We start from the raw sequence: 25,400 nt of genomic DNA, 5'->3' as shown, positions 1-25,400 counted from the left end.
TCTTACTGTCCGATAGTCATACTGGGAACAGACTATATAAGATCTTGGACAGAGTCCTTGCCGATCGATACCTGCAGGTACTCCCAAAATTAATCCACTCTGCTCAAAACGGCTTTATGCCTGGCTGTAAAACCTCCTACAACATATGCTGCTTATTTCATGTGATGGACTAGGCTTCAGTTCAGTACCCCTGAGCTGCCTGTTTGATTTTAGATATAGTGAAGGCTTTTGATTCTTTCATGGGAGTACCTGTTCTCCAACCTCTGGGCTGTGGGAATCAGACCCGCTTCCTCACGTACACCAAACTACTATACACGACCCCGTCATCACGGATCCAGATAGACCGCCTTCCATCTCCTTCTTTCCCCGTCACCTGCAGTGCACGAAAGGGATGCCCCCTGTCCCCAATCCTATTCTCCGTAGTCATGGAACCCTTGGCGCATCGCCTCAGGTGGGACAGCCGGCGTGGGCGATACCCCTAAATGGGAATACACACGCTGTATCATTAGACATGGCCGGCATCCTGCTTACATCCAAGCCATGTGGATTGATACCACCCCCCTAAACACGGCCTTCCGAGACTTCTGATCAGCGGCTGGTCTCAGGGTCAACTGGGGATAGTCCTACATCTTTCCATTCAGAAAAGAGGCCCCACCGCATCCGGTTCTTATAGGCACAACACCTGTAACATGGCAGGTCACAGCTCCGCGCTACCTCTGAGTTTGGTAATACTACTCTCAAGCAGACCTCTTTGAGTGTAACCTTAAGAAAGCATACACCTCCCTGCACTCAAGTGCGATTCTGGCAGAAGCTCCCTCTGGCCCTTACCGGGAGAATCACTCCGTCTAAAATGATTGTCCTCCCCAGGCTGCTCTACTTCTTTGTCAGCCTGCTCATCGTCCCTCCATAGAGCTTCTTTGGAGCCCTAGATCAGCTACTCAGCGATCTGTACTGGAACTCAGGCATACATCGGGTAGCTCTTCATAAACTACAACTGCCAGTGATGGAGGGGGGCCTCGGTGCCCCCTCATTTGAAACTTACTACTTAGCGGCCCAACTCCAATGAGTGGCTCGCTGGTTGGCAGATAAAAACATGTTTGAAACCTCCACTGCACACAGCTCCCTTCATGGATGCATGCTTTTGCAGCTACTCCACCCCACTGTTAAATGCACCTCTCCTGGTCACGCTTAGGCTGGGTAGCTCGTAAATGCTTTACCAGGACTTTTCATCTAACCAGTAAGGTGAAACCCTATGCCCCCAAATTTTATTTGCATATTTGAGTGTTTACTATTCTTTTCCATCGAAATAGACTCCCTGGAATTATCCTACTAGGCTGTGACTTCAATCCAAACACATTTCATTGGAACCCTTCAAGATATCCAACAGCACCTATCTTGAAGAATACCTACATTCACGTTTCTCTATAATACAGCCATGGGTTCCCTGACATTTTGAAGGATATTTCAGTCACTCAAAAGCTCCACATTAATGGAGCCAATCAGGGTTTGGTGGATCAGGACAACTGCTGTAAATCAGGGCTGCTCCCAACTCATAAAACCTGCAGTACGTAGCAGCATTCCGAGCGCCATATAATGGTAAGTTAACACTGGTGGGGCTTCAGCTGGCTCTGCTGGTTCAAACCTTTGGCTTGTCGGCCTGTCCTCCAGGTCATCCAAACGATCCTAGATTTCCGTACTTGTGTTAGGTATAATGGTCCTGGCCAATGAAAACAATAAATAGCCAAAATATGCAGGGAGCAAACTTTCTGCATGCCAGGACATTAGTTTGTTTTTTCTAGCACTAAACCTGTGGTTTGTGGACTTACTTTTGGAAAAAAAAATACTTTGACGATCAGGTGCAGCAGACCTGACGTGCAGAAAGGTTCACTGCCTTTATCGAAACATGTGCTCCAGCAAATGCAAATAAATGCTTCATAGATCCCTGCCTCATATGCTGTATTGTGCAGACTGTCCTCCACTAGGGAAGCAGGGCGGTAGCCAGTGGTATGGATACGGAAATCAGCCTGCTACTCAAGAAACCCACCACCGAGCCTAGAGAGTGCTGAAGAAATACAGACCCATCTCTCTGCTCCCCTTCCCTGCCAAGGTAACAGAGAAAGCCGTCGACCAGCAACTCATGAGTTCCTTGAGACACACCGTATCCTAGACCCTTTCCAGTCTGGATTCAGAAGCAACCGCAGCCACCAACGACATACGCTTCATACTGGCACGGCCACACTCATCCTCCTTGACCTCTCCACAGCATTTGACAGTCTTCCACTCCACTCTCTGCGACAGACTGCACAATGCTGGAATTCCAGACAAAGCCCTGAACTGGATCAGGTCCTTCCTCACCAGAAGAACAGAGGGTCAGACTTCCACGGTTCACATCAGAAGCTAAAAACACTTGCTGCAGAGTGCCCCAAGGATCCTCATTCAGCCCGACGCTTTTTAACGTCTACATGGCCCGCTCAGTAAGATCACCAAACATGAGCTAAACATAGTCTCCTAATCCGACGAAACCCAGCTTATCCTCTCCCTGTCTGAGGACTCTACGCAAGCAAGAGGAATTTCCACAATGGGATGAGAGCAGTCGCGGCCTGGATAGAGGCCTGCTGCCTCAAGCTCAACTCGGACAAGACAGATCCTCGTGATCGGCTCCACCCCTTCTGCCTGGAACTACTCCTGGTGGCCCACCACTCTGGGTAACACCCCTAACCCCACTGACCATGCGCGCAAACTGGGCATCATCCTGGACTCATCTCTATCGATAACCCCCCCAAGTTAACGCCGTCTCCTCATCAAGCTTCCACACCCTCTGTCTCCTGCGGAAGATCTTCAGATGGATTCCCCCCGACACAAGGAAGACAGTCACCCACCCACTCATCACCAGCACACTAGACTACAGCAACAAACTCTATGCCGGAACCACCAAGAAACTTCAATCTAGACTACAAAGAGTCCAGAATGCAGCAGTCAGACTCATCATGGACATCCCCCGTCACAGCCGTATCTCCTCCCACTTCAGAGACCTACACTGGCTCCCGGTCAACAAGCGCATCACATACAAACTCCTGATCCACACTGACTAGGCACTGCACAACATAGGACCAGCATACCTCAACCACCGCCTCACCTTCTACATACCCAACAGAGGTCTCCGTTCCTCCCAGCTCACCCGTGCAGCCGTCCCCAAGATCTGGGAAAGTAGAGCCGGAGGAAGATCCTTCTCTTACCTATCAGGCTGGACCTGGAACACACTTCCCCCGAAGCGCAGGCAGACTGTATCACTGAAGCAGTTCAGGAAGGACCTCAAGGCCTGGCTGTTCCACGGAGCAGCATGCCTACATTCAGCGCCGCCTTGGGACCCTATCGGTGATTTGCCGCGCATTACAAATCTGTGATAGATTTATTGATTGTGCTAGAGGGTCCCCAGCTAAATGCAAAATCTGGCCTTAAGACTCCAATTCTAATTTCTTGTAATGTGGTCAAGACCATAATTAATTTATAGGAAGCCCTGATCCCAGATCAACATGATTTTTATATTGGGATTGTTTGTCCCTTGTCAATGATAATGCAAATGATTGTGGAGTAGGACCAATCTCTTGGGTGAGATCATACTTTTTAAATGTTTTTGATGTAAATGTTCATTTGACTTGTTTTTTTTTTTTATTCCTTCCATTCCAGCCTTTGTACTGTTCCTAAAAACCCAAACCTTCTAAGAGATTTGCTTTTCTACCCTTGTCAAATCTTTCCAAAGGCTGCAGAGCAAAATGATTTCTCCTGTCTACCCATTCAGCAGACCATAGAAGGCAGCATCAAATACATAGAACACCTAAAGCGTTATCTCCAGTTCACAAACAGCACACATTGGCACAGATTCACAAAAACATATGGGTATGAGTACGGAGAGTAGCCTTAGAGGAGTACTTTTTTTTTGTTCTACTCTTACCGGCCTTTGTGAATCCGCCTGAAATGTCCAACTCCTTATTAGTAAAAGTGCAAAGGAGGCACAGTCCTGTCTATCTGTACTAAACTTACTAATTGTACATGAATATTCCCTGAATATTCCCCTATTACTTCCATTCTAGATGTTTTAGGGCCAATTTTCAAAAGAAATGCATAAAGTAAGAGTATATAAAAGAATACTGCAAGAGAAGTACTTTACGTACAACAAAATACCTTTGAATAGGCATCAAGGATTCAAAATCACTGACTGTGGTTAAAGAAAACACAATCATGCACAAAGCCTTCGTATTCCAGAGTTCTGCATAAATATTGAAACAAGTTGTGATAAAGGCTCTCCAACGCAGGGCTTGGAGGGCCCGAGCCGTGCCAGATGAACAGGATATTCACTGACTTATATACATGATTTCTGTTTAGATAAATTGTGCCCAAATACATCTTATGTGAATATGCCTAGAGATCGGGCTTGTGCCTATGTTGGACACCACTGATGCACTATCCTAAAAAGACTGCCGATATTACGACAACCTTTTTCACTGGCGAATACATAAAAAATATATTTTCACTGTGTGTCTTACACTTGCTAAATTTACCTCTTGTAAAAGGATTAATGTAAAGGTTTTTTCTACACATTTGAATACAAAACCTTTAATTTTGCCTTGGTGTAAGATGTTGCCAAACATGGAGCAAGCCTGTCTTCCTAATGTACTTAAAGCATTCTTTGGATTTTGCTGGTTATCCAAGGCATTTTGGATGCAAATCACTTGTTTTCTCATTTAATCTGACATTTTTCATATTTACATGTTAATGTTGAAGCGCTCTATGCACTCTTCATGCCCTACAGTATAATGTATGAAATGGATTTTTTATGGTGATAAAACATTTTAACTTTCTTCTCTTTGCAGAAATCGCAAATGATACCAATGCGTACTTCCTGGAAGAGATGAACAATGCATTCGAAGGGGTGAGATCCATGAACAAACTTAAGGAAAAGGCTGAAACGGAGCACCAAGCCATCCTGAACAGTCTGGAGGAAACCAAGCAAAAGAAAGAGGTGAGTAGTCCACGCTCCACTTGCAGAATAAGCTTTGACAGGTCACATGCACAAAACAAGATGGCCGCTATGGAAACATTCTCCTCAATGCAGAAACTCCGCCAGGAATTCTAAGTAATGGCCATCATTTTACTGAACTTTAAAAAAGTGATTCTTGACTGCAGACTGGTTGTTACCTTTCAGAATCAATACTTTGAGAAATATGTTCTGCTGAATGGAAAATGTAGCAAAAAGTTATGTGAGAAGTTTGCATCGGAGATATGTTTAGAAAGAAATGTCACAGTATTAATGGGCAACATAGGCAGAAAGCATATTTGAATACTGATTTATTAGACTTTGTGGCAGTTTCACAGGAGTATTCTTTCATAGACCTTTGCGAAATGTCCAACTCCCTACCAAAAAAAGTGACATTAGGGCTCAGTTCTTTGTATTTGTACTAATTGTACACGAATATTCTCGAAATATTCCAATTTTAGATGTTTGGGGGCCACGTTTGCTAAAGTTGACTGCTTTTCTCATTTCTTTCTGCTTTATGCAGAAAACAGCACAGTCGCACAATCGCAGAAATCCTGTGGCCTTGACGCTAGTACATAATATTACTTCCCAGACTTGCGAAGGACAGTTGGCTCCCAGGTGAAGTGGCTGAACTCATTTACTTAAATACAAAGATACTTGATATGAGACAGCTCATATGCAGAAAGCATGTAGTTTTACTATGACCTGGATCCACATTAGGCAAGTAGCTAGGAATCCGATAAAGAGCATTGGTACACTACCATGAATGCTTTCACCTTACAGCTTGAGAGGACAGATCCACATTGAAAACTATCTGTGAATCTTATTGTGAAGAAACAGTATTGTTCAGTGTAGTGAAGTTTACAGCATCCCCAACAAGTATGGGGAGCAGGTCCCAGGCCCAGCTCCCCCCCCATACTGCTGCATTACTCTTGCTCCAGTCTTCTCCTTGTTTTTACCCCCATTTTTGAGTGCCTTTTCCTTGCTTTTACCGTCTTCTCACTGCTTTCTCCTTGCTTTTCCCCAAGTTTCTTTGTGACTTCTCCTTGCTTTTCCCTAGTTTTCATTGCTTTCTCCTTGCTTTTCCCCTGTTTTTTTGTGTGTCTTCTCCTTGCCTTTCCCCCATTTTTTGTGTGCTGCCTTCTTGCTTTCCCCCCCATTTTTTTAGCCTTCTCCTTCTTTTTCCCTCATTTACACTGCTTTCACCTTGCTTTACCTGTGAACCAGCATGCCGTCCATTATCCCCGTCCCCGCCTAGCCCCACCCCTCAGCGGGACTCCCTCCTCCCAGGACCTACTTAATGGAGCCAAATGTGTGACCTCATTTAGCAGGTCCCAGGCCTAGTTCTCCCCATGCAACTGCATCACTCCTGCTTCTGTCTTTTCTTTTCTTTTTCAGTGCCTTGGGATCATCAGGGGTGATTTGCTGCACTTTATACATGCTTGATTGATTGAATGTCTGCTGTAATTGACTACACATGTTTTTCCTGATAAATAGGTATTGTGGATATCATGAAAACTTGGCTGAACTTTACAGTTTGAGTTGATGAGCCTTCCTCTAAAAATCAGTTTACTTCACTTTCAACCCAGCAAACTATGTGTTAAACAATATGTGATGTGTCAGGGAGCAGAGTATGGCCATTTGATATTGAGTAAAGGGGATACTGTGGAATTGATCCACCATAATTAGAAATGTTCTCTACCAAAAGTATTAAATGTTCAACCACCTTGTCTGATAGACTTTGTAGTGACTTATTGAGAACACAGAGAAATTTGGTGAGGTCACCAAAACTGTGGGTCAGTCACTGAATCTGCAGTGAGATCTATATGGGATAAAGTACCTACAGCTGCACATTGTAAGGCTATTGCAAGTCTCTCAGGAGTTCCTTGATCATAGACATTAAAAAGGCTCAAGGTGTTTCTTAATAAAGTAATAGAACTCGCAGGCAACCTTCAATATCCTACAACAACTTGCAATATCCTATAACATGCAAGAGAGGGCACTTTATTCCTTATAATACATGGTCACACCATCACACTTAAATCCTTGGTGTCCTGTTGTATCACATGACAAAAGTAGTATGATTGCAGACATGAAGATTAAATGCAGAATATATTTAGTGTGAAATTAAAAAACCCCAAAAGAGTTACTAATTTGTCTCAAAAAAGGCATAAGAATCAGTTTAATGTGACATTAAATAAAGATTGTAGCTCACGATGTGTAAAAACGACAGATTCTATGTTTTCTGCAATGACCTATATCATGAAAAAATACGTTTTGCCATGAAAATCTCCTTTCAGCTGATGACCATTCACTTAAAAAAACAATTCAGAAGAAAGAAAAGACAGTTCTGTTTTCATTGTAAAAAATTGCAACAGTAACTATGCTCTGTGACCTACCTTTCACCTTGGCTGTTGGCTCTGGCTGCAGGCATTATGACGTCAAAACTCAACTGTAATAAGTTCATAAGGAAATTAGAGATGGGTTTTTATATAGGGACTACAGACTCCTATGTATTATAGAGATCTAACTACGCCACTACTGTGTTAATCACTATACTCCATATGTATTTGCTTTTAGGAGGCATTAAAGCTGGCCCAGGAGACAAAGCAACAACTAAACGAGACGCAGAATGTGTGCAATGAAACAATGCTGGCATTGTGGGAGGAGTGCAAGCCCTGCCTGAAGCAGACCTGCATCAGGTTCTACTCCAAGACCTGCAATAGTGGAGCCGGCCTCGTGGGTCGACAGGTCAGTTCTCCAACACATGCCCAAATGAGCACAAGTACTTTTCTCTCCACCTCATAGCTTAGCTTGGTCATCTTGAGCTGCATAAATTCATGTAGGTCTTCATTGAGCAAGGGTGCCAAAGAGAGCATTCTGACAATGTTTGTTAATGAATCTCTTTATTTGTGTTTATTTATTGTAATCAACACACTGATAAGTTGAAACACCATTAACATATAAATGTACTCCTTGATGTGCATTTTTGTACCCGTTGTTTAAGATCATATTCATCCCTTTGGCCAAACATTTTCCCTGGATTCCCCTCACCTTGGACCCACACATGGCACATCAGTGTTATTCATGTATGCTTGTTTGCCCAAGTCCTTATGAAATTAGGAAATGTTTATTAGCTGTCCTTCTCACCCTCCCTTTATGCCACTTATGCTTTCAAGATCTTCTGATGTGTCTGAGGGCATCCTCTGGCCTAAAAAAATAAAGGATGAATTGAAGGGTGAATGGAAGGAATCAACAACTGTTCAGACACCTCTCAATTTCGTAATGCTGGGTGAAGTCTACTTTCTCCATTTCTGGGCAGTGTCTTTTGCCCAGGACCAGTCCTAGTCTCTACAAGATCTTTTCGGTACATGAGAATCCCTCAACCTCCAGAATATTCAACAAGGGTCGATTTCAAATGAGCAGTCAAACACTGTTGGGATGTATTGATTCTTCCCTCCAGAGCTGGTCTGATTTTTCTACTTGACCACACTGCCGGGAGGAGGTGTCCCCCACTTCAGTTTGGGTTATGAGTCATTTGGTGTCCAGACTACATTACAACCTCTGGAGCTTTTCAAGAGTTAAGTATATTTTGTGAACGTATTTGAATGACATGATGTAAAATCTGCTTGAGGTGGGTGTATTTCAGGAAGCCAGCAGGACCAAGGTCCATTCCTCATCTTCCCATGTTGCGTTCCCAAGCCCCTCTGAGTTGGTTAAGTGTCAGGAGTGTTGATGAGAGATTTGTATATACATGATATATTACCTTTTGGGAGGAGGTGACATTATGTTCTCTTCTAGAGGGTTATAGTGTGGGACACCACCCAGTTCAGCTTGGTGTGGCATAATTGCACGTCTGAGCTGAAGATATCTGAAGAAGAACTGGAGTTGAATGAGCCCAAATTGTTCCCTCAAAGCCACAAATAACTTTGTGGTACATAAGTAAACAAAAGCTCCCAGTGCAGAGAAGCCTATGAAGTCCAGCTCCTTGAATCCCTATTGGAAGGCAATCCATGGGAGATGTGTGCCCATCCATGGTGGAGTTTCCACCACTATTTTATCTTACCAGCTGATTTGTGTGTAGGTCTATTAGGAGTTCAATGTAACTTTGGTTGCTATGGGATTATTACTTACAGGTAGTAAATAGGAGAGCAGTCTCCCAGTCCACAAGCGATATATCTCGGAACTGCTGTTCATCTAAATATCCAGACATTTGCTACAAGCATGCCCTCTGCTGTATAGGACAACATAGGTTCAATTATGCCCACTGCCAATTATGCCCACTGCCCACTCCTGTGTTGATGTGCAACAGCACGAATGTATAATGGAACAACGCATGCCTATATCACGCATGCCTTTACAATGAATTTTGTTGTAAAAGTGTGTTTGGTAAAGGAACATGTGTGGTAAATTCTCTCCCGCCACCGTACAGCTGATACCATACTCCAACCCGCCCAAGCCCTTAAAACTGCCCCTCCATCCCTCACCCTGAGCCCTAAAAGTAACCCTGCCCTGTCCTAAAACTACCCTGAGCCCTCCACCCCCACCCTGCACCCTAAAACTTACCCCGCCCTGTCCTAAAAACTACCCTGAATCCCTGCCCCCACCTGGAACCCTAAAACATACCCGCACTGTCCTAAAAAGCACCCTGACCCCCTCTCCCTGAACCCTGAAACCTTACCTGCACTGTCATAGAAAGTACCCCAACCTTCACCCTTGCCCTCAACCCTAAAACCTACCCACACTGTCCTACAGACTACACCGACCTCCCGCCCCACCCTCTAACCTAAAACCTACCCGCACTGTCCTAAAAACTACCCGACCCCCCCACCCCTGCTCTCAACGCTAAAACCTATACTGCTCTGTCCTAAAAACTTGCCTACCCCACCCATCCTGAACCCTAAGACATACCAAGCTCTGTTCTAAAAACTACCCCGACCCCCCCACCCTGAACCTTAAAACCTACTCCACCCTGCCCTAAAAACTACCCGACCCCCACACCTCTGAACCCTAAAACCTACCCTTCACTGTCCTAAAAACTACCCCGACCGACCACTCCCACCATGTCCCCTAAATCCTGCCCTTCTGTCCTAAATAGTACCCCAACCCCCTGCCCAGAACCCTATAACCAACCCCGTCCTGAACTAAAAACTACCCCAACCTCCCGCCTTTGCCCTGAACCTCCAATCTACCCTGCCCTGTCCTAAAAAAATACCCGACCCCAGCCACCACCCTGAACTCTAAAACCTACCCCACCCTGTCCTAAAAACTACCCCGACCCCCAACTCTGAACCTTAAAAACTGCCCCTCCCTGTACTAAAAACTACACTGACCCCCCCCACCCTGAACCCTAAAACCTACCCAGCCCTGTCCTGAAAACTACCCGACCTCTCCGAACCCTAAAACCTATCATACTTCATAACTTAATAAGATGCTGTCTCTGTGAGATACACCAAAGATCACAGAACTATAAGCAATTTCTTTATTCCTTTATGGTGTGGTGTGTTTTTTCTCACTTGGGGATCAGTTGTTTCAACTATCACTCTTTGTTTATTTTCCTAAAGTATGATTATAAACATGATTCACCATTATATGCTGATGCAGGTTCCAAAGAATTAAAAACCCGTTTTTCACATATGTTTTGGTACTTGATTCTGTGGAGTTATTTTTTTAAAGATTCCAGACAGATGATTTTCGTCTTCATTTTTTTAAAAAATATTATTCAAAATCAGGTATTGTAACATCAATTAACAAAAATGCGAGGATTAATGAAATTGACCTTTAGCACACTTGAGCCCCCATGAAATCAAGTATTTGACCATTAGTCCCTTCATTTGGCTCTCATTAGCTCCTATTTTCCATTGAGGGGCTAGTGAAGGGCAAGCTGTGGGAACTACAGCAAGCAAAATGGTTTCTGAGAGCCTTTTTGTGTTCTGTTACTGCTGCCCATGAAAACAAAGGTGGCAAAACAGATGGCAGGAGTATCCATGCAAGTTATGCATTATCAGATGAACATTTACTCCAACATCATCTTAGACTGCATGATCCTACATCGGTTTGGCATGTTCTTTCTATATATGTTTGGTTGTCACATGAACATAGGTTATTTATACTTCAAAGTTGGACCACTGAAGTATTGGAATTGTTTTAACTCAAGTATTTTCTGGTTATAAAAGTAATTGGATGATTGGAGTGGGGAAGATATTGTTCACACTATTTGGGGATTCGCATGTGAGTGAATGTTAGTGAATCTGAACAAGGGCATAGTGAACCACTTGCTACACCAGCTTAAGCGGGGCACTAATGAGTCACATTACATAGTTTTATGGCCTTTCTTAACATTCATCTTTGGCTCGCATGTCATCACAAGGCACAAGTTAAAACTAAAACTCTGCAAAAATAAACTATAATAACACAGCTGTGGGGACCCAAAAAACCCCTTTTTAAAAGCAGCCTAAAATGGTGACAGAGAAGGACTAAATATTAAAATGACAAAGAAATAAAATAGGCCAATTGAGTGAGACAATGCAAAGGAAAGCAAGTGAAATGCAAATAATGAAGAAAGGATAAGGGAAACATGAAGGAACTAGGGTGCAAATGAACACAGGAAATAATGAAAAAAGGTTTAAACGGTGAGAAGGAAGCAAAGAAAGAATGAAGAGTGGAAAGAAGAAAATGAAAGAAATGAAAAGAAAAATGAAAGGAAAAAAAGGAAAGCAGAAAAATATAATGAAGAAATGTAAGATTAAAGGATGGGTGATTAAGGGAAAGAAAAGAAAGAAAGAATTAACAAATGGAAGGAATACAAAATGAAAAGATGCAAAGAGTGTGTGAAAGAATGCCAAGAGCAAAATAAGAATACATGGATTTAAAGGACAGAAAATGAGGAAAAAGAATTGATGGAATGAGAAAAGAATAGACAGAAAGAAAGAAAGATTGAAAGAATAGAATATGCATAAAACAAAAAAAAATGATGAAAAGAAGGAAAGAAAGAATTAAAAGAAAGAAGATGGATAGGATGAATGAGAGAAATAGGTCAATACAGGTAAGTGAGTACTTTTGGGCCAAACTCCTTTCAAATCATGCAATAACATTTATCATTTTGCATCATTGTCTGCAAATACTCCCCAGGGGTACAATTCCCTTGACACTTCATAAGAAGGGTTGGGATTGCTAACTTTACTCGCACAATTATTGCTATATATGGGCCAAAGTGGGGGTGTTTTATTTTTCTGGTTACTCTCTTCAATGCAGACACTCAGTTATATAGAAACGCAGAACTTCTGCGTGTAATGGTGCAGATGTCTCTGCTGATCTCTAAAGGACCCCCTAAGTAACACTGTGTACTGAAGACCACTTATTTTATTGATGCATAGAATATGTAAAATTGTCCAGGATTGTATATTACTTCTGCGAATTGCAGTGCACTGCCTAAATCATTTTTTGTAGTACAATGTGATTTGGGCTGATTTGAGTTTGCAAATATGTAAATTTGCGGATTACCTAGCACTGAAATATTGAAAAAGGACATGGTCTGACAGAAAATGTGAAAGACACACAATGAAGTAGTGTCCACATTATAGCCTCACGTTTACATAGAGAAACTATACAAACACAAATGCTTATCCACACAACACTACAGGCACTGATACTTGACAAATTGAGGCAAACTATACCATGCATGACAGTTCATCCCTCAGATATACGTGTAATTTGTAATAAATAATGGGGTAGGAATTAAAACCTACTCCCTAAATTATTCCAGAATTCATGACATTTAGATCTGCTAGTATGCAGCATAAAACACAGCTCCCAATTTGAAGTCTTTCTTGATGTTTAATTACCTAAACTGCTAAAGTAACACATTGGGGCACTGTATCTACTACTGAAATATATGTACAACACAGCTTAAATCACAGCAGCATAAATGTATTCTGATCACGTTGGATAAATCTAATATCTGTTATAGGCAGCACTATGGAGGTATACGCATTGCGAGTAAGAACACATGTATTACCCAGTGTTTTTATTTTGCTTGCAAAACAATTTGAATAGCATTTTTTGTTTAATTAGGTTACTGTTTGTGTTCACAAATATGCATTCCAGTTTTCACTTTATTTTCCCAATCCAACATTTCATCAATTTCTAGGATTCACAATTTTTCATTTAATTGTCTGGTAGGATTGTCTTGACAAACCAAGATATACTAAATTTCACCACTAATCCTTATTTTTTTCCCCATATTGATGGTCACTTTCCTAACTACGCCATCATGACTTTTAGGTAAGCCAGGTTCTAAACTCGCTAAGAGCCATTGGGAAAAATTGGGTTGTTTAAAAAGGAATTTCAATTACTATTTCACCAACACCAAACACAAAATGCTTACCTGTTCCCAATCAAAAGTTAGCACTTATTAAATGTGACAAGGCAACTCAATTATATCCTATGGGCAGGTAGGCCTTGCAGCAGTGAAAGCAAATTTGAGTTTTTCACTACCAGGACATGTAAAAACTTAAGTCAAACGTTTCAATTACAGTGCACCCTGCCCTTTAGGCAACTTACTTAGGGCCTACCTTAGGGGTGATTTGTCAAGTCAAATTGACAGTTTAAAACTGCATTCTGGCTATAATTACAGACCTAGGACATGTTTAAGGACCTACTTAAGTGGGTGGCACAATGAGTGCTTTGCCCACTAGAAGCATCAAATTTACATTCCTTTATTATATGGTATCCCACTTTACTATGAATATATAAATAAAGTAAATATGTCAATCAGGTATAAGCCTATTTTACTGTGTTTAGAGGAGAGCGCTCAAGCAGTTTAGCAGTGGAAAGTGCACAGACTCCTAAAGCCAACAAACGGAAATTCAGCAACATAGCAGTGTGAAGGCAGAAAGTTTGGGGGAAGACCATTCCAAGGCTGACAGGTCTAACATCCATGGGAATAGAACATTTGAATGAATAGTTTGTGTTTTGCAAACAGATTATGAGCAGTTTATGTTGTATATCAGATGTGATAATGCATATATTCTGAACTAACCTAAAGCTGCATGTCTGGTTAATGCCAGTTCCTTCACCACTGGCTGCAACTCTTGAGTCTGAATTAGCTACTCCCTTCAAACAAGTTTTTCCATGGACTCCAGAGGAAAGTAGAACTAAGTGTTGTGGATTACACTTTCCCTTTGTCTACCCCTACTAAGTAAGCCATAGATACGTTGCCATAAATAAACAGCATATCAATGGGACACATCTTATCAGTTTGCTGTATCAGGTTACCACAATATAACATTCAGAGACACTCAGCAAAACTTCATTTCTTAAAGTTAAAATGCATGTAATAAACTGCACTACACCATCAAGTACAGCATAAAGGGTGGTAAGTAAAATGAGTTTCTTTCCAATAACGTTCTAATAAAAAAGGTTTATTCTATTTGTCACAACTTCTGGCTTGTATTTTAAAATCATCATGTTTTTCTAAGTTAGACATCATCTGCACAACACATAGAAAATCATTTTAAAGAGGTAATCTGTCCATGTGTCAAATCATCTCACGGCTGCACCAATGAACTGCCTACGTACCTTGCTTTGATGGCAGTCAATTAGAAGAGCAAAATGTTGGCCACAGTGGCCAAGAAAGCAAACACTATTTGATTGGGCTCCTCATGGAAACCCAGGCATCCTACATAACCATGACATCATCACAATCATTACCAGACATCCACCCCCTGCAGTGGGTGAGTAGGCAACGGTGGTGGGGAATGGCCATCCCCCATCTCTGTCTTCCCTCCAGTGCAGAGAGCAGTGTGGTGACAAGCTTCCTGCTTTGGGACAGCCTGGCCTGGGCTCCAGAGATGAGGTACCCAGTCAGAGGGCTTGTCAAGAGAAAGTGGGGCCCTTTGTTCCTCCACACTGCCACCTTAGCCCCAGACCTGACACAATTTACAGGCGAGGACATTAAATTGGACATAAACTGCCCACTATACTGAACTCGCTGGTGGTGGAGAGTAAGAGCTATGTGCCTACTCACTTGTCACACTAGAGTGCAGAGCTGGGGAAAGCAAGGAGGTACAAGTTGGAAAGTTGGAAACTCCAGTAATTCAGAGCAGCATAAGAAAAGTGCATTCACATCTCCATTGGAGGTAGCCTGAGACAAAGGACCTTCAGTTCACCTCCTGTCAGCTCCTATGTTTTGTTCCCACTTGTGGCATGTCCCTGATTATCAGGTCGTAAATCACCTGGAGGCAGTAGAGCAACTGCTAAAGGCCACTGCAGTTAAGAATAAGAAAGAAGACCTTGAGGCAAGATCCATACTCAATAACCTTCGTATCCTGGGAATTGCTCAATCTAAAAATATGGATCACCCCAACGTCTTTGTCAAGTGTTTGCTAATTGAACTTTTAACCAAGCTGGACTTTTCAGATACCTTTGTCATAGAATGCACCCATAGATCCCTTGGCCCCTGCCTGGGTCATAACTCGGGCAGTAGTCACCCCCCTCCTGAATTAGAGACCGGGACACAGCCTTGAGACTGTCACGAAAGCGGGCCTCCAGTATCGGGGATCCATGATATCACTGTATCTGGACTTTACACTTGCGGTTCAGGAGGTGAGACGGAAATACTCTGTCAAGAACACACTGTGCCGCCAGGGGCTTAAATACATTACGCTGTACCCAGCCTGTCTGTGCTTGGAGGTGAATGACCAGCATTGCATCTTCACCTTGCCCGTGGATGTCACTGCGGTCTGCAAATGCCATGGTAGGAAACGCAACAGCTGCTACCTCACCACACCTGATCGCAGCCCCGTAGACAAAGCCACTGGCCTCCAACAAACCACCGTACTGAATGACAATTTGTTGTGATGTGGCATAGAATGCCGTTGTGTCATGTGGAATCCTCTGACACAGCTTGCTGATGTCTCGGCATTCCACATGATACCAACGGACTGAGGTGAACGTCTTCTTTTCCCTCTGTGCCCTTTTTGTACTACTTTTAAAACTTAAAGCTTGTCTCCTAATATTAAAGACTGTTTTACTTCAACGCTTTCGTGGGACTCTTCACTTCAAGATTGGCGACGAGTTTCTGGTCCATGACGAACCCATTTCCAACTGTGTGTTTTTCTAAGAAGGCTTCAGTGTTCCTGGGATCGTTTATTTTTTGACTGATTAATGCGGAACATATTTTACGGCACCTCCGGGATTGTTTTTTTTGGTGTCTCCTTCATCGCTGCGATCCTGTATGTATTTGAGGGCACAGAGGGTACTAAGGAGAATACCTATGGTATAACGGTATTTCCAGTGGGTACTTCGCAGCGCGAGCTGGGCAAGGCACAGGTGCTTCGGCTCGTGTTTGGAGACGCGAGCACCTTAGCGCGTGTGTCTGAAGATGCGCGGCACAGGTGTTTGAGCTCGTGTCCGGGGATGCGAGTATCTTAGCGCGAGTGTATCTGAAGACGCGAGCTTTTCAATGTGCGCGCACGGCACAAGGTTGTCTCCTACCTTGTGTTAAACAGTATTTCAGCTCGGGTACGGTTTGTTTTTCTTTTTCCTTCGAGTCACCACCAATATTGGAACGGCTCTGCCTTGTTTTCACGTCATTTGCTGATTAATGGAAATAGAAGGACACTTCGCCTGTTATTGACACAGATGATGGACTATTTTTTGTACTTTGTTCTCTTCTACATAGACCAATGAAAGATGGCCGTATTCTATCATACATATACATATTATTTGTATTAACATTCATTTATTTACTTATTTATTTTTTAGAAATTGTTTTAGAAAAATGCAGAACGTATTACCACCATCACCTTTTTTGCAAGATCCAGGTGATCCTCCTTTAGAGTGGAAATTATGGTTACGTTCATTCAAGGCATACCTTGGAGCTATAGACAGTCATAAATTCAGGCCAGAAAGGAAAAAAAGTTTAATGTACTATCACTTAGGAGTGGAAGGACAGAACATTTTTGATCATCGTCCAGTTTATGAATTGCGTGAGGATGAGGAGTTGGATGAGTTTGAGATGGCGGTTGCGCAGCTGGACAAACATTTCACTAAGACTAAGAATGTAGTTGTCCATAGGTACAAATCTTTTACCAGAACACAAAATCCTAATGAGAGTGTTGATTCTTTCATTACTGCGTTAAAAGTACTAGAGGCCAAATGTGAATTTGAAAACTTTACTTCGCAACTTATACGTGACCAACTGGTAGCAAGTTGTTTTTCTAAAAGGATTCAAGAAAAGTTATTAACATGTAAAGACCCATCATTAGACAAAGCTATTGATATAGCAAAAAGCATTGACTGTTCATTGGAGGATGCTAAACAGTTGGAATTGTCTATGTCTAACATTTCTATTGCAGGTGCAGTGATGAATACACAAAATCCTGATCACAAGAGACTGTTTCGTACTGAAAAAAAACAAGATGGCTCACCACCTTCCAGGAATACTTTACCTTTCAAAAGCAACTCTAAAACTATGTGTTATAGATGTGGTTCTTTGAATCACGTTTCATCTTTCAGGAACTGTCCGGCAGTTAATCAACAATGCAGGAACTGCAATAAACTGGGTCATTTCTCACTTGTATGTAGAGGTGGTAAAAGGAGTAGCATCCGTTGTGTGCTTGATGAAGTTAAGGAAAATGCACAACAGGATGACAATGAGTTTGTTTTGGTTATCAAAGATGACAATCCCTCTGTTAATAAAGTGTTAATAAACCCTGATGTTGAGGTACTGGTGGGTGGTGTGCCTGTCAAATTATTAGTAGATACTGGTGCACGCATTACTATTGTTTCTTTGGAAAAATTCAATGAGTTTTGGAGTGGTAGTATTCTTTTTCCTCCTGATGTCCCTACATTAGCCTTTGAGGGGAGCAAAATTTATTTAATCGGGTATTTTTTGACTTCATTGTCTTTTTTTGGCAAGGTGTATGTGGCAAGAAAAGGCATTAATGTTTTGGGCTTAATTCACCAAGCGGATTTTAAATTGGTCATTAAACCGGGAAGGGAGAAACCTGTCTCGATTGACCGTAGCAACACCAATTGTATTAACACATTACATGATTCAGAGCATTTTTGGCAACAAAAATTCAAACATCTGTTCCAGGATAAGTTAGGTAAAATTACGAACTACACACACACAATCAGGTTGAAACAAGGAGTAACCCCGGTCAAGCATAAATTGAGGAATGTTCCTTTTAGCGTGAGGGCAGAATTGTCCAATTTATTAAGGGACATGTGCGAACAGGGAATAATAGAAAAGATTGAGGCAACTCTATGGTTATCCCCCATTGTCTTAGCGAAGAAAAGTTCTGGAGATCTTAGGATGTGTGTGGACCTAAGAAGCCTGAATGAGGCAATCTGGGTTGATAGTTTCCCGTTGCCCAGAATAGACGATCTCATAGCTAAAGCGGGTTCAGCCAGTTGGTTTACGAAGTTAGATGTTAAATCGGCGTACTATCAGGTTGAATTTGATGTTGACTTGCGCTATCTCACTGCTTTTGTGACACCTGATGGTACTTTCCAATTTTGTAGATTACCTTTCGGTTTCGCGTCAGCTGCTGCTGTCTTTCAAAGATTAATGACTGACATGTTTTCTAATTATTCCAATGTTGTCATATTTCAGGATGATATCCTGATTTTTGCTGACACTGAAATGGAACATGACAGGGTTGTGGAAGAAGTCTTGAAAACTTTGGAAGATAGGGGAGTCACTTTGAGAGGAGACAAATGTCTTTTCAAGACGCGGGAGATCGAGTACTTGGGTCATGTTTTATCGGAACAAGGGGTTAAACCGAGGCCCAAGTTAGTGAAAAGCATTCTAGAAGCTCCTGCGCCTAAAACTAAGGAGCAGCTTCTTTCTTTCCTAGGTTTATGTGAATTTTATGCGAAGTTTTTAAAAGACTTTGCCAAGACTACTGAGTGTCTTCGAGCCATTCTTAAAAAGAAAGCGCACCTTCTCCAGCTAGCAAAGAGCAATTAAGGTCATTTTTAGGTCTAGCGGAATATTACTCAAAGTTTATTTCCAAATTTGCATAAAAACTCTTTCATAACATTTGATACAAATTGCACACCATTGTCAGAAACTATTATCTCCGGAACACCTTCTATATCAAATAAATCCGATTTGTCGGACACCACAAGATCCTTTTTAACAACCTTTTGTGACTTATCGCTCCATGCACACAACACACACTCCCTTACATGATGTTCTACATCCCTATCAAGCCCTGGCCACCAGTACTCCGATCTGATTCGTCTTTTAGTTGCGCTCATTCCTAGATGGCCCTCATGAGCCAATTCCAATACTCGTTCCCGCAAGCCAGTAGGAACTACCAACAGCTCGCCCCCGTTTCAATCGTGTACTTGTGGAGTGTATACAAGCAACCCTTAGGAACAATATGCCTGTTGGACAAGCTATTAAAGAATTGATCTGATCTCATTGCACTACACCTCATGTTGCTACTGGTAAGACTCCTTTTGAGTTAATGAGGGGGAGAATTGCGTCGACAGAATTATGTCCTTTTTGGATAATTGATTTATTTCATGAGGGGTGTGATCTTAAGAAGGAGTGGCAAATTGCAAAAGATAATTCTGATGTAATGGGAAAGCGAAGGTTGAAGGCAATACCGTTAAGGAAAAAATATCATGATCTCCAGGTTGGAGATTGGGTAAGAGTTAAAAAGAGTTAAAGATCCTTTATTAGTCAAAAAAGGCTTGTCAAAATTTAGAGAACCTCAGCAAATTCTAGAGGTACGTAAAAATGCAGCTAGGCTGGCTGATGGGAATTGGTGGGGTGTCTCACGTTTGGCGTTAGATCCCAGTGTTCATTCTAGAAGTGAGTCTGGAAGTAATCACAAGTTGTCCAATCATTTCAATGGAAAAGAAGTTGATTCTAGTCATTTTCCTGAATGTAAAAGGGAGTATGCACACAAAACTTGTGAGAAGAAGGATAAGCGGGAACGCCGCAAACCTGTTAAATTTCATGATTATATTATGTTGTGAATGTATGTGTATCTTTTATTTAGTAGGTTGTTACTTTTCACTTTGATTATACATAGTTTATTAGGTGTTGTTTATAAGTTACTCTTGTTTCAATTTCAGTAGGACACTTTTGTTTATATTAATAGTATTGTTTTATTTTTCTAATGTATTAAGAACAATATTAAACTAAAGAAAGGGGGGAGATGTTGTGATGTGGCATAGAATACCGTTGTGTCATGTGGAATCCTCTGACACAGCTTGCTGATGTCTCGGCATTCCACATGATACCAACGGACTGAGGTGAACGTCTTCTTTTCCCTCTGTGCCCTTTTTGTACTACTTTTAAAACTTAAAGCTTGTCTCCTAATATTAAAGACTGTTTTACTTCACCGCTTTCGTGGGACTCTTCACTTCACAATTGCACAGCCATCACTCCGCTCATGCATGCTAACATATCCCCAGTGAGAAATCAACTACGCAACTTTATCTTTGTGAGCCGCATATGGCACCACTCACGACCACCTACTTTCCTCTACAGTTTAGTACCATGGTATCAAATTGTGCCAACCATAGTGGTGTCACCACATCCCCATGGTGTACACCACACTTTTTACCTTTATGTTCTGTTTTTCTTGGGCAGAGATTCACCAGGTGCCCGCAACCTGGTGTGGGTGGGTTGAATGTTTCTGTTTGATTGCATGTTCTCCCACGAGGACTCTCCGTTCCGCAACACATACTGCAACCTCTTTCCTGTATCACCTCTGCCATGGGAACCACACAGGAGCGAGTCGTTCACCTGCTTTACCTGGAATATCTGAGGCCTTCATAATCCTTGACAGGGCAAGCAAGTACTTTCCTACCTGGCACAGCACAGCATCAAGCTGGCATTCCTACAGGAGACACACCTGCACGTTTGCATCCACTTTGAGTGACAACCACTTATTTGCCAAATATAGCTCCTACTCCAGAGGGGTCTGTAACCTAATTCACAAAAGTGTCCCCTTCACCTGCTGTGATCGCTTTGCAGACCAGTAGGGAGATATTTTATCATATCAGGCGTACTAGTGGGAAAAACTGTCCTGCTCATCAATATCTATGCTCCCAATATAGGCTCCCTCGTATTTGTTACCGATTTATTGGCAGTCATTGGGTGGGTAGAGGCTGACTTTGTCATCCTTGGATGCGACCTAAATATGACATACAATCCACTGCTAGACGCCACTGGCCCGTAGTTAACCCTGTGCTTTAGGAGCCCTGCAGGATTGCATAGGTATCTACAACCTGACTGCAGATGGCGCTCTCGACACACTTCAGCTAAGTACTACACATTTTATTCTGCCCCTCACGATGCCTGGTCTAGAATAGACTACTGGTTCTCATCTAAGCATCACTCCAGTGGGTGTAAGACATGACACACCTGCACGCTATCGACCACTCCCCGGTTAAATTGCTACTGACAATTCCTCGCAACAGTGTAAACAGACACTGGCGGTTCCTTGAAAACACATTACATGACACGGTCTTTCGTTCCGAATTGCGAGATGCTGTTTTTGAATATTTAATTCTTACCAGGGGGACTGCCATAACCCCAGCTACCCTCTGGGAGGCTTTTAAGACCTACATTCACAGATTCTGTATTGCTAAACATTCCAGAGTCTTTAAAAGCATCTGCAGTGCCCTAGCCCAAGTATAACCGTCATTGTCAGACTTCAACCAAGATTCTGCTCGACAAATTTGGTCTATCTCTGGAAGCAGTGCTTAATTTGTGCTTGTTGTTTCCGGTGCAGAGCACCGTCACTTATTTTTGAGGACCGGAGCTTATTATTCTGCCCCAAGCATTTGATGCGAGCTAAAGAAACATATGGGAAAGATGGAGCGTCGCAATGGGAGAAAGCTGCAAGAGTGAGCTGAACGGGCAGGGAGTGGCTGTGAATGGATTGAAGAAGCCGGAGATGGCTTCAGGATTATGCTGCCTCAGTATTCCGTGTTCCCACATTTAATTGCAGCAGCTGCGTGTTTAAGAGGAGGGCTTTGAGCACTGGCACGTTCTTATTTACAAATTAAGCACTGTCTGGAGGTATGCCTGCGCACGCACATACTGCGAGGGTGAGAGACCTGGCCGCGCGTTAGCCTGACTGTCATACCCTAATTATCATAACACTGGTATTTCGGAGCTTCATGCACACGAGCAGGCGACTGTAATGGACAATACTAGCTTATCCACGACGTTCTAAAACTATTACTATTGACTGCATACCACACGCTCCACAGACAATCCTGATGCCATAGGATTCTACTTAATGGAGGTAGCAATAGTTTGGCTAATGGATGGACCACAGCAATACCTGGCGGCCCCCATCACTAGAGAGGAGATAATTCAGGCGATCGACTCCCTGGATGGCTCCAAAGCCCCCGGGCTGGACGGCCTCACCAGTACTTTTTATAAGGCCTACAAACAGATCCTGACCACCGACCTTCTGGAAACGTCCACAGAGCCCCTCAAAGCCGGAACTTTCCTCCTCACACTTAGAGAGGCAGTTGTCACTCTATTACTCAAATCCGGCAAGCCACCACAACTATGCGCATCATACAGACCCCTATCCTTCCTAAACCGTGATTATAAAATATTGGCTGGGCTCCTTGAGACATGCCATTCGCTCCTGATGGAGCACATCCTGTCCCTCATGCAATCTGTGCCCAGTCTACCGTGTTAAACCGAATATCACCAACTCGCCAAGCAGCGGTTGCCCTGCTCGGTGCTGAGAAGGCATTTGATTTGCTAGAAAGTCCCTTTTTAAAGCTGACCCTGACTAAAATGGGCCTCCCCGCAGCGGCCTTAACCCCATCATGCTTCTCTATGCTGCACCTACAGCCAGGCTGTGGGTGAATGGCTCCCTCACAGCCCCCTTCCAGATATCTAGAGGGACCCACCAGGGCTCTCCACTGTCGCTGTTGCTGTTCAATATCGATTGGACCGACTGCTCCAAGAACGTCGCCTACACTGTGGCCTACGCCTCAGACATGGCCCACTCTTAATCTTTATGTATGCAGATGACATTGCTTTTCCTTAGATAACCTGCTGCACACTTACCCCCAGTGACCTGGGAAATCATTAGATTTGGACTCTTTTCTCGATTGTTCATAAACGGAGTAAATCAGAGATATACCCCCCCCTTATGGATACAACAGTGCCCTGTGAACTGGAGCACCCCTTGACATGGTGCGACGACTCCCCACATTACCTCATATCATCTTGCACTGACAGAAGGACCTGGTGATACGATTAAATTATGACCAGGCAAGTGACAAGCTCACTGCTCAATTTGAGCAATGGATCAAACTCCCATTGTCAGTGGCTGGAAAGAGCCATGATCAAAATGGTGGTACCCTCGCTTCATATATCTGTTTCTGAATAGCTCGATTCTACTGACCAACAGTTTCTTTGCCAAGCTGAGAGTTTACTGCTTCTCCTGAACTGGTCTGGTTGATGGCCTGGGATCCAATGAGAGATACTTGCACTTCTGTATGAAAGATGTGGCTTTGGACTACCGGATCCACATTTATATTACCTGGTGGCGCAATGCCACTTTTACTATAGGTACCTGTTAGACTTTTCATCCTTGGCGTGGTCTCCCTTAACGTTTTGCCTCTGTTTCTCAGGTTGTTGTGTTCTGGACTCTGATTTTGCTGTTTTTGTTACTGTGGGCACTTTACCACTGCTAACCAGTACTAAAGTTCGAGTGCTCCTTTAAAAAATGTGTATGTAATTGGCTTATCCATGATTGGCATATTTCATTTATTAGTAAGTTCCCAGTACAGAGCACTAGAGGTGCCCAGGGCCTGTAAATCAAATTCTACTAGTAGGCCTGCAGCACTGGTTGTGCCACCCAAACAAGTAGCTCTGTAATCATGTCTCAGACCTGCCACTGCAGTGTCTGTGTGTGCAGTTTTAACTGTAAATTCAACTTGGCAAGTGTACCCACTTGCCTCGCCTAAACCTTCGATTTTCTTACATGTAAGGCACCCCTAAGGTAGGCCCTAGGTAGTTCCAAGGGCAGGGTGCAGTGTATGGTTAAGGTAGGACATATAGTAATGTGTTTTATACGCCTGACAGTGAAATATTGCTAAATTCGTTTTTCACTGTTGCAAGGCCTGTCCCTCTCATAGGTTACCATGGGGGCTACCTTTAAATCTGATTAAAGTGTAGATTCCCTTTGGGAACGGATGGACATGTGGAGTTTGGGGTCTCTGAGCTCACAATTTAAAAATACATCTTTTAGTAAAGTTGATTTTAAGATTGTGTGTTTGAAAATGCCACTTTCAGAAAGTGAGCATTTTCTTGCTTATACCATTTCTGTGACTCTGCCTGTTTGTGGATTCCCTGTCTGGGTCAGTTTGACAGTTGGGCTGGTTGCACCTCACACTAGACAGTGACACAAAAGGAGCTGGGGTGTAGTCTGCATTTCCTGATGAGCCATCTGTGCTAGGAGGGAGGGGAGGAGTGGTCACTTACACCTGAAAGGGCTGTGCCTGTCCTCACACAATGCCGTCTCCGACCCCCTGGTGATTGTCTGGGGCCTGGCCTGGGCAAGGCAGGATTTCACATTCAAAAGAGACTTTACTTTGAAGTAGACCTACTTCAAAGGAGAAATTGGGTATAAGAAGGGCACCCAAAACCACAGACTTTAGAAAAAGGGGGTAAGCAGGGGTTAGCTGAGGGTGATTATCTTTTACCATGACTAGAGTGAGTGTCCTTGCTAGGACAGGGGGTAACCTGACTGCCAACCAAAGACCCCATTTCTAACAGTACCACCCTGACGCTAGAATACCATATTTGAAGCCGAAGCATGACCAGGTGGAACTCACCCCCTCTCTGCCACTAGGCCTCACACAAGACCCCACTGACATTTAAGCACTTTACACCACTGGCTGGGCCTAGGCAAAGCTACGCAGATACTTAGGAGGTAGATTACTCCATGCCCTGGCATTGTCCTTGACACACAACCCTAGGCTGTTGCTGACCCAGGAACGGCTGGTTCAGTGCACTCTGGGTAATCACTATAGTTCTGCTAGTTGCAATCTTTTCCGTAATGACCATGAAACACATGAGGTTCTGGCAGCCTCTGGGGACACCACATACAAGGACCATTTTATCTTTGACAGATACAGGGCACATTGTGCTACAGAACACCAACCTACCCAGTGGAACTTGAGGATTTCCTTCCACTGACATTAGTGATCACATCTACTGATGGACCTCTGCTAGTGTCCCGTCTATTTCAATCTTGCTTAGCTTTAAAATTGGTGGGAGTTTAAAGAGACGGTAGGTCATGGGAGCGAGACCTAAGACACCCAATCAGACAAGAGTTTTTGCTGCATGCAAACC

At 43.1% G+C, this 25,400-nt stretch overlaps 1 protein-coding gene across 1 annotated transcript in view; it reads left to right on the top strand.

Moving 5' to 3' along the window:
• Positions 1–25,400, top strand: part of LOC138295418 (clusterin-like) — a 122,830-nt gene that overhangs the window by 65,612 nt on the left and 31,818 nt on the right. The window contains exons 3-4 of the mRNA XM_069233708.1: positions 4,872–5,020; positions 7,616–7,786. Coding sequence (XP_069089809.1) covers positions 4,872–5,020; positions 7,616–7,786 — 320 coding nt within the window. The remainder of the gene's footprint in view (positions 1–4,871; positions 5,021–7,615; positions 7,787–25,400) is intronic.

This window comes from Pleurodeles waltl, chromosome 5 (assembly GCF_031143425.1).
Source record: "Pleurodeles waltl isolate 20211129_DDA chromosome 5, aPleWal1.hap1.20221129, whole genome shotgun sequence".
NCBI classification, from domain to species: Eukaryota; Metazoa; Chordata; class Amphibia; order Caudata; family Salamandridae; genus Pleurodeles; species Pleurodeles waltl.
Note: the sequence above shows the minus strand (reverse complement) of the source record. Positions and strands in the feature narration are given on the sequence as shown.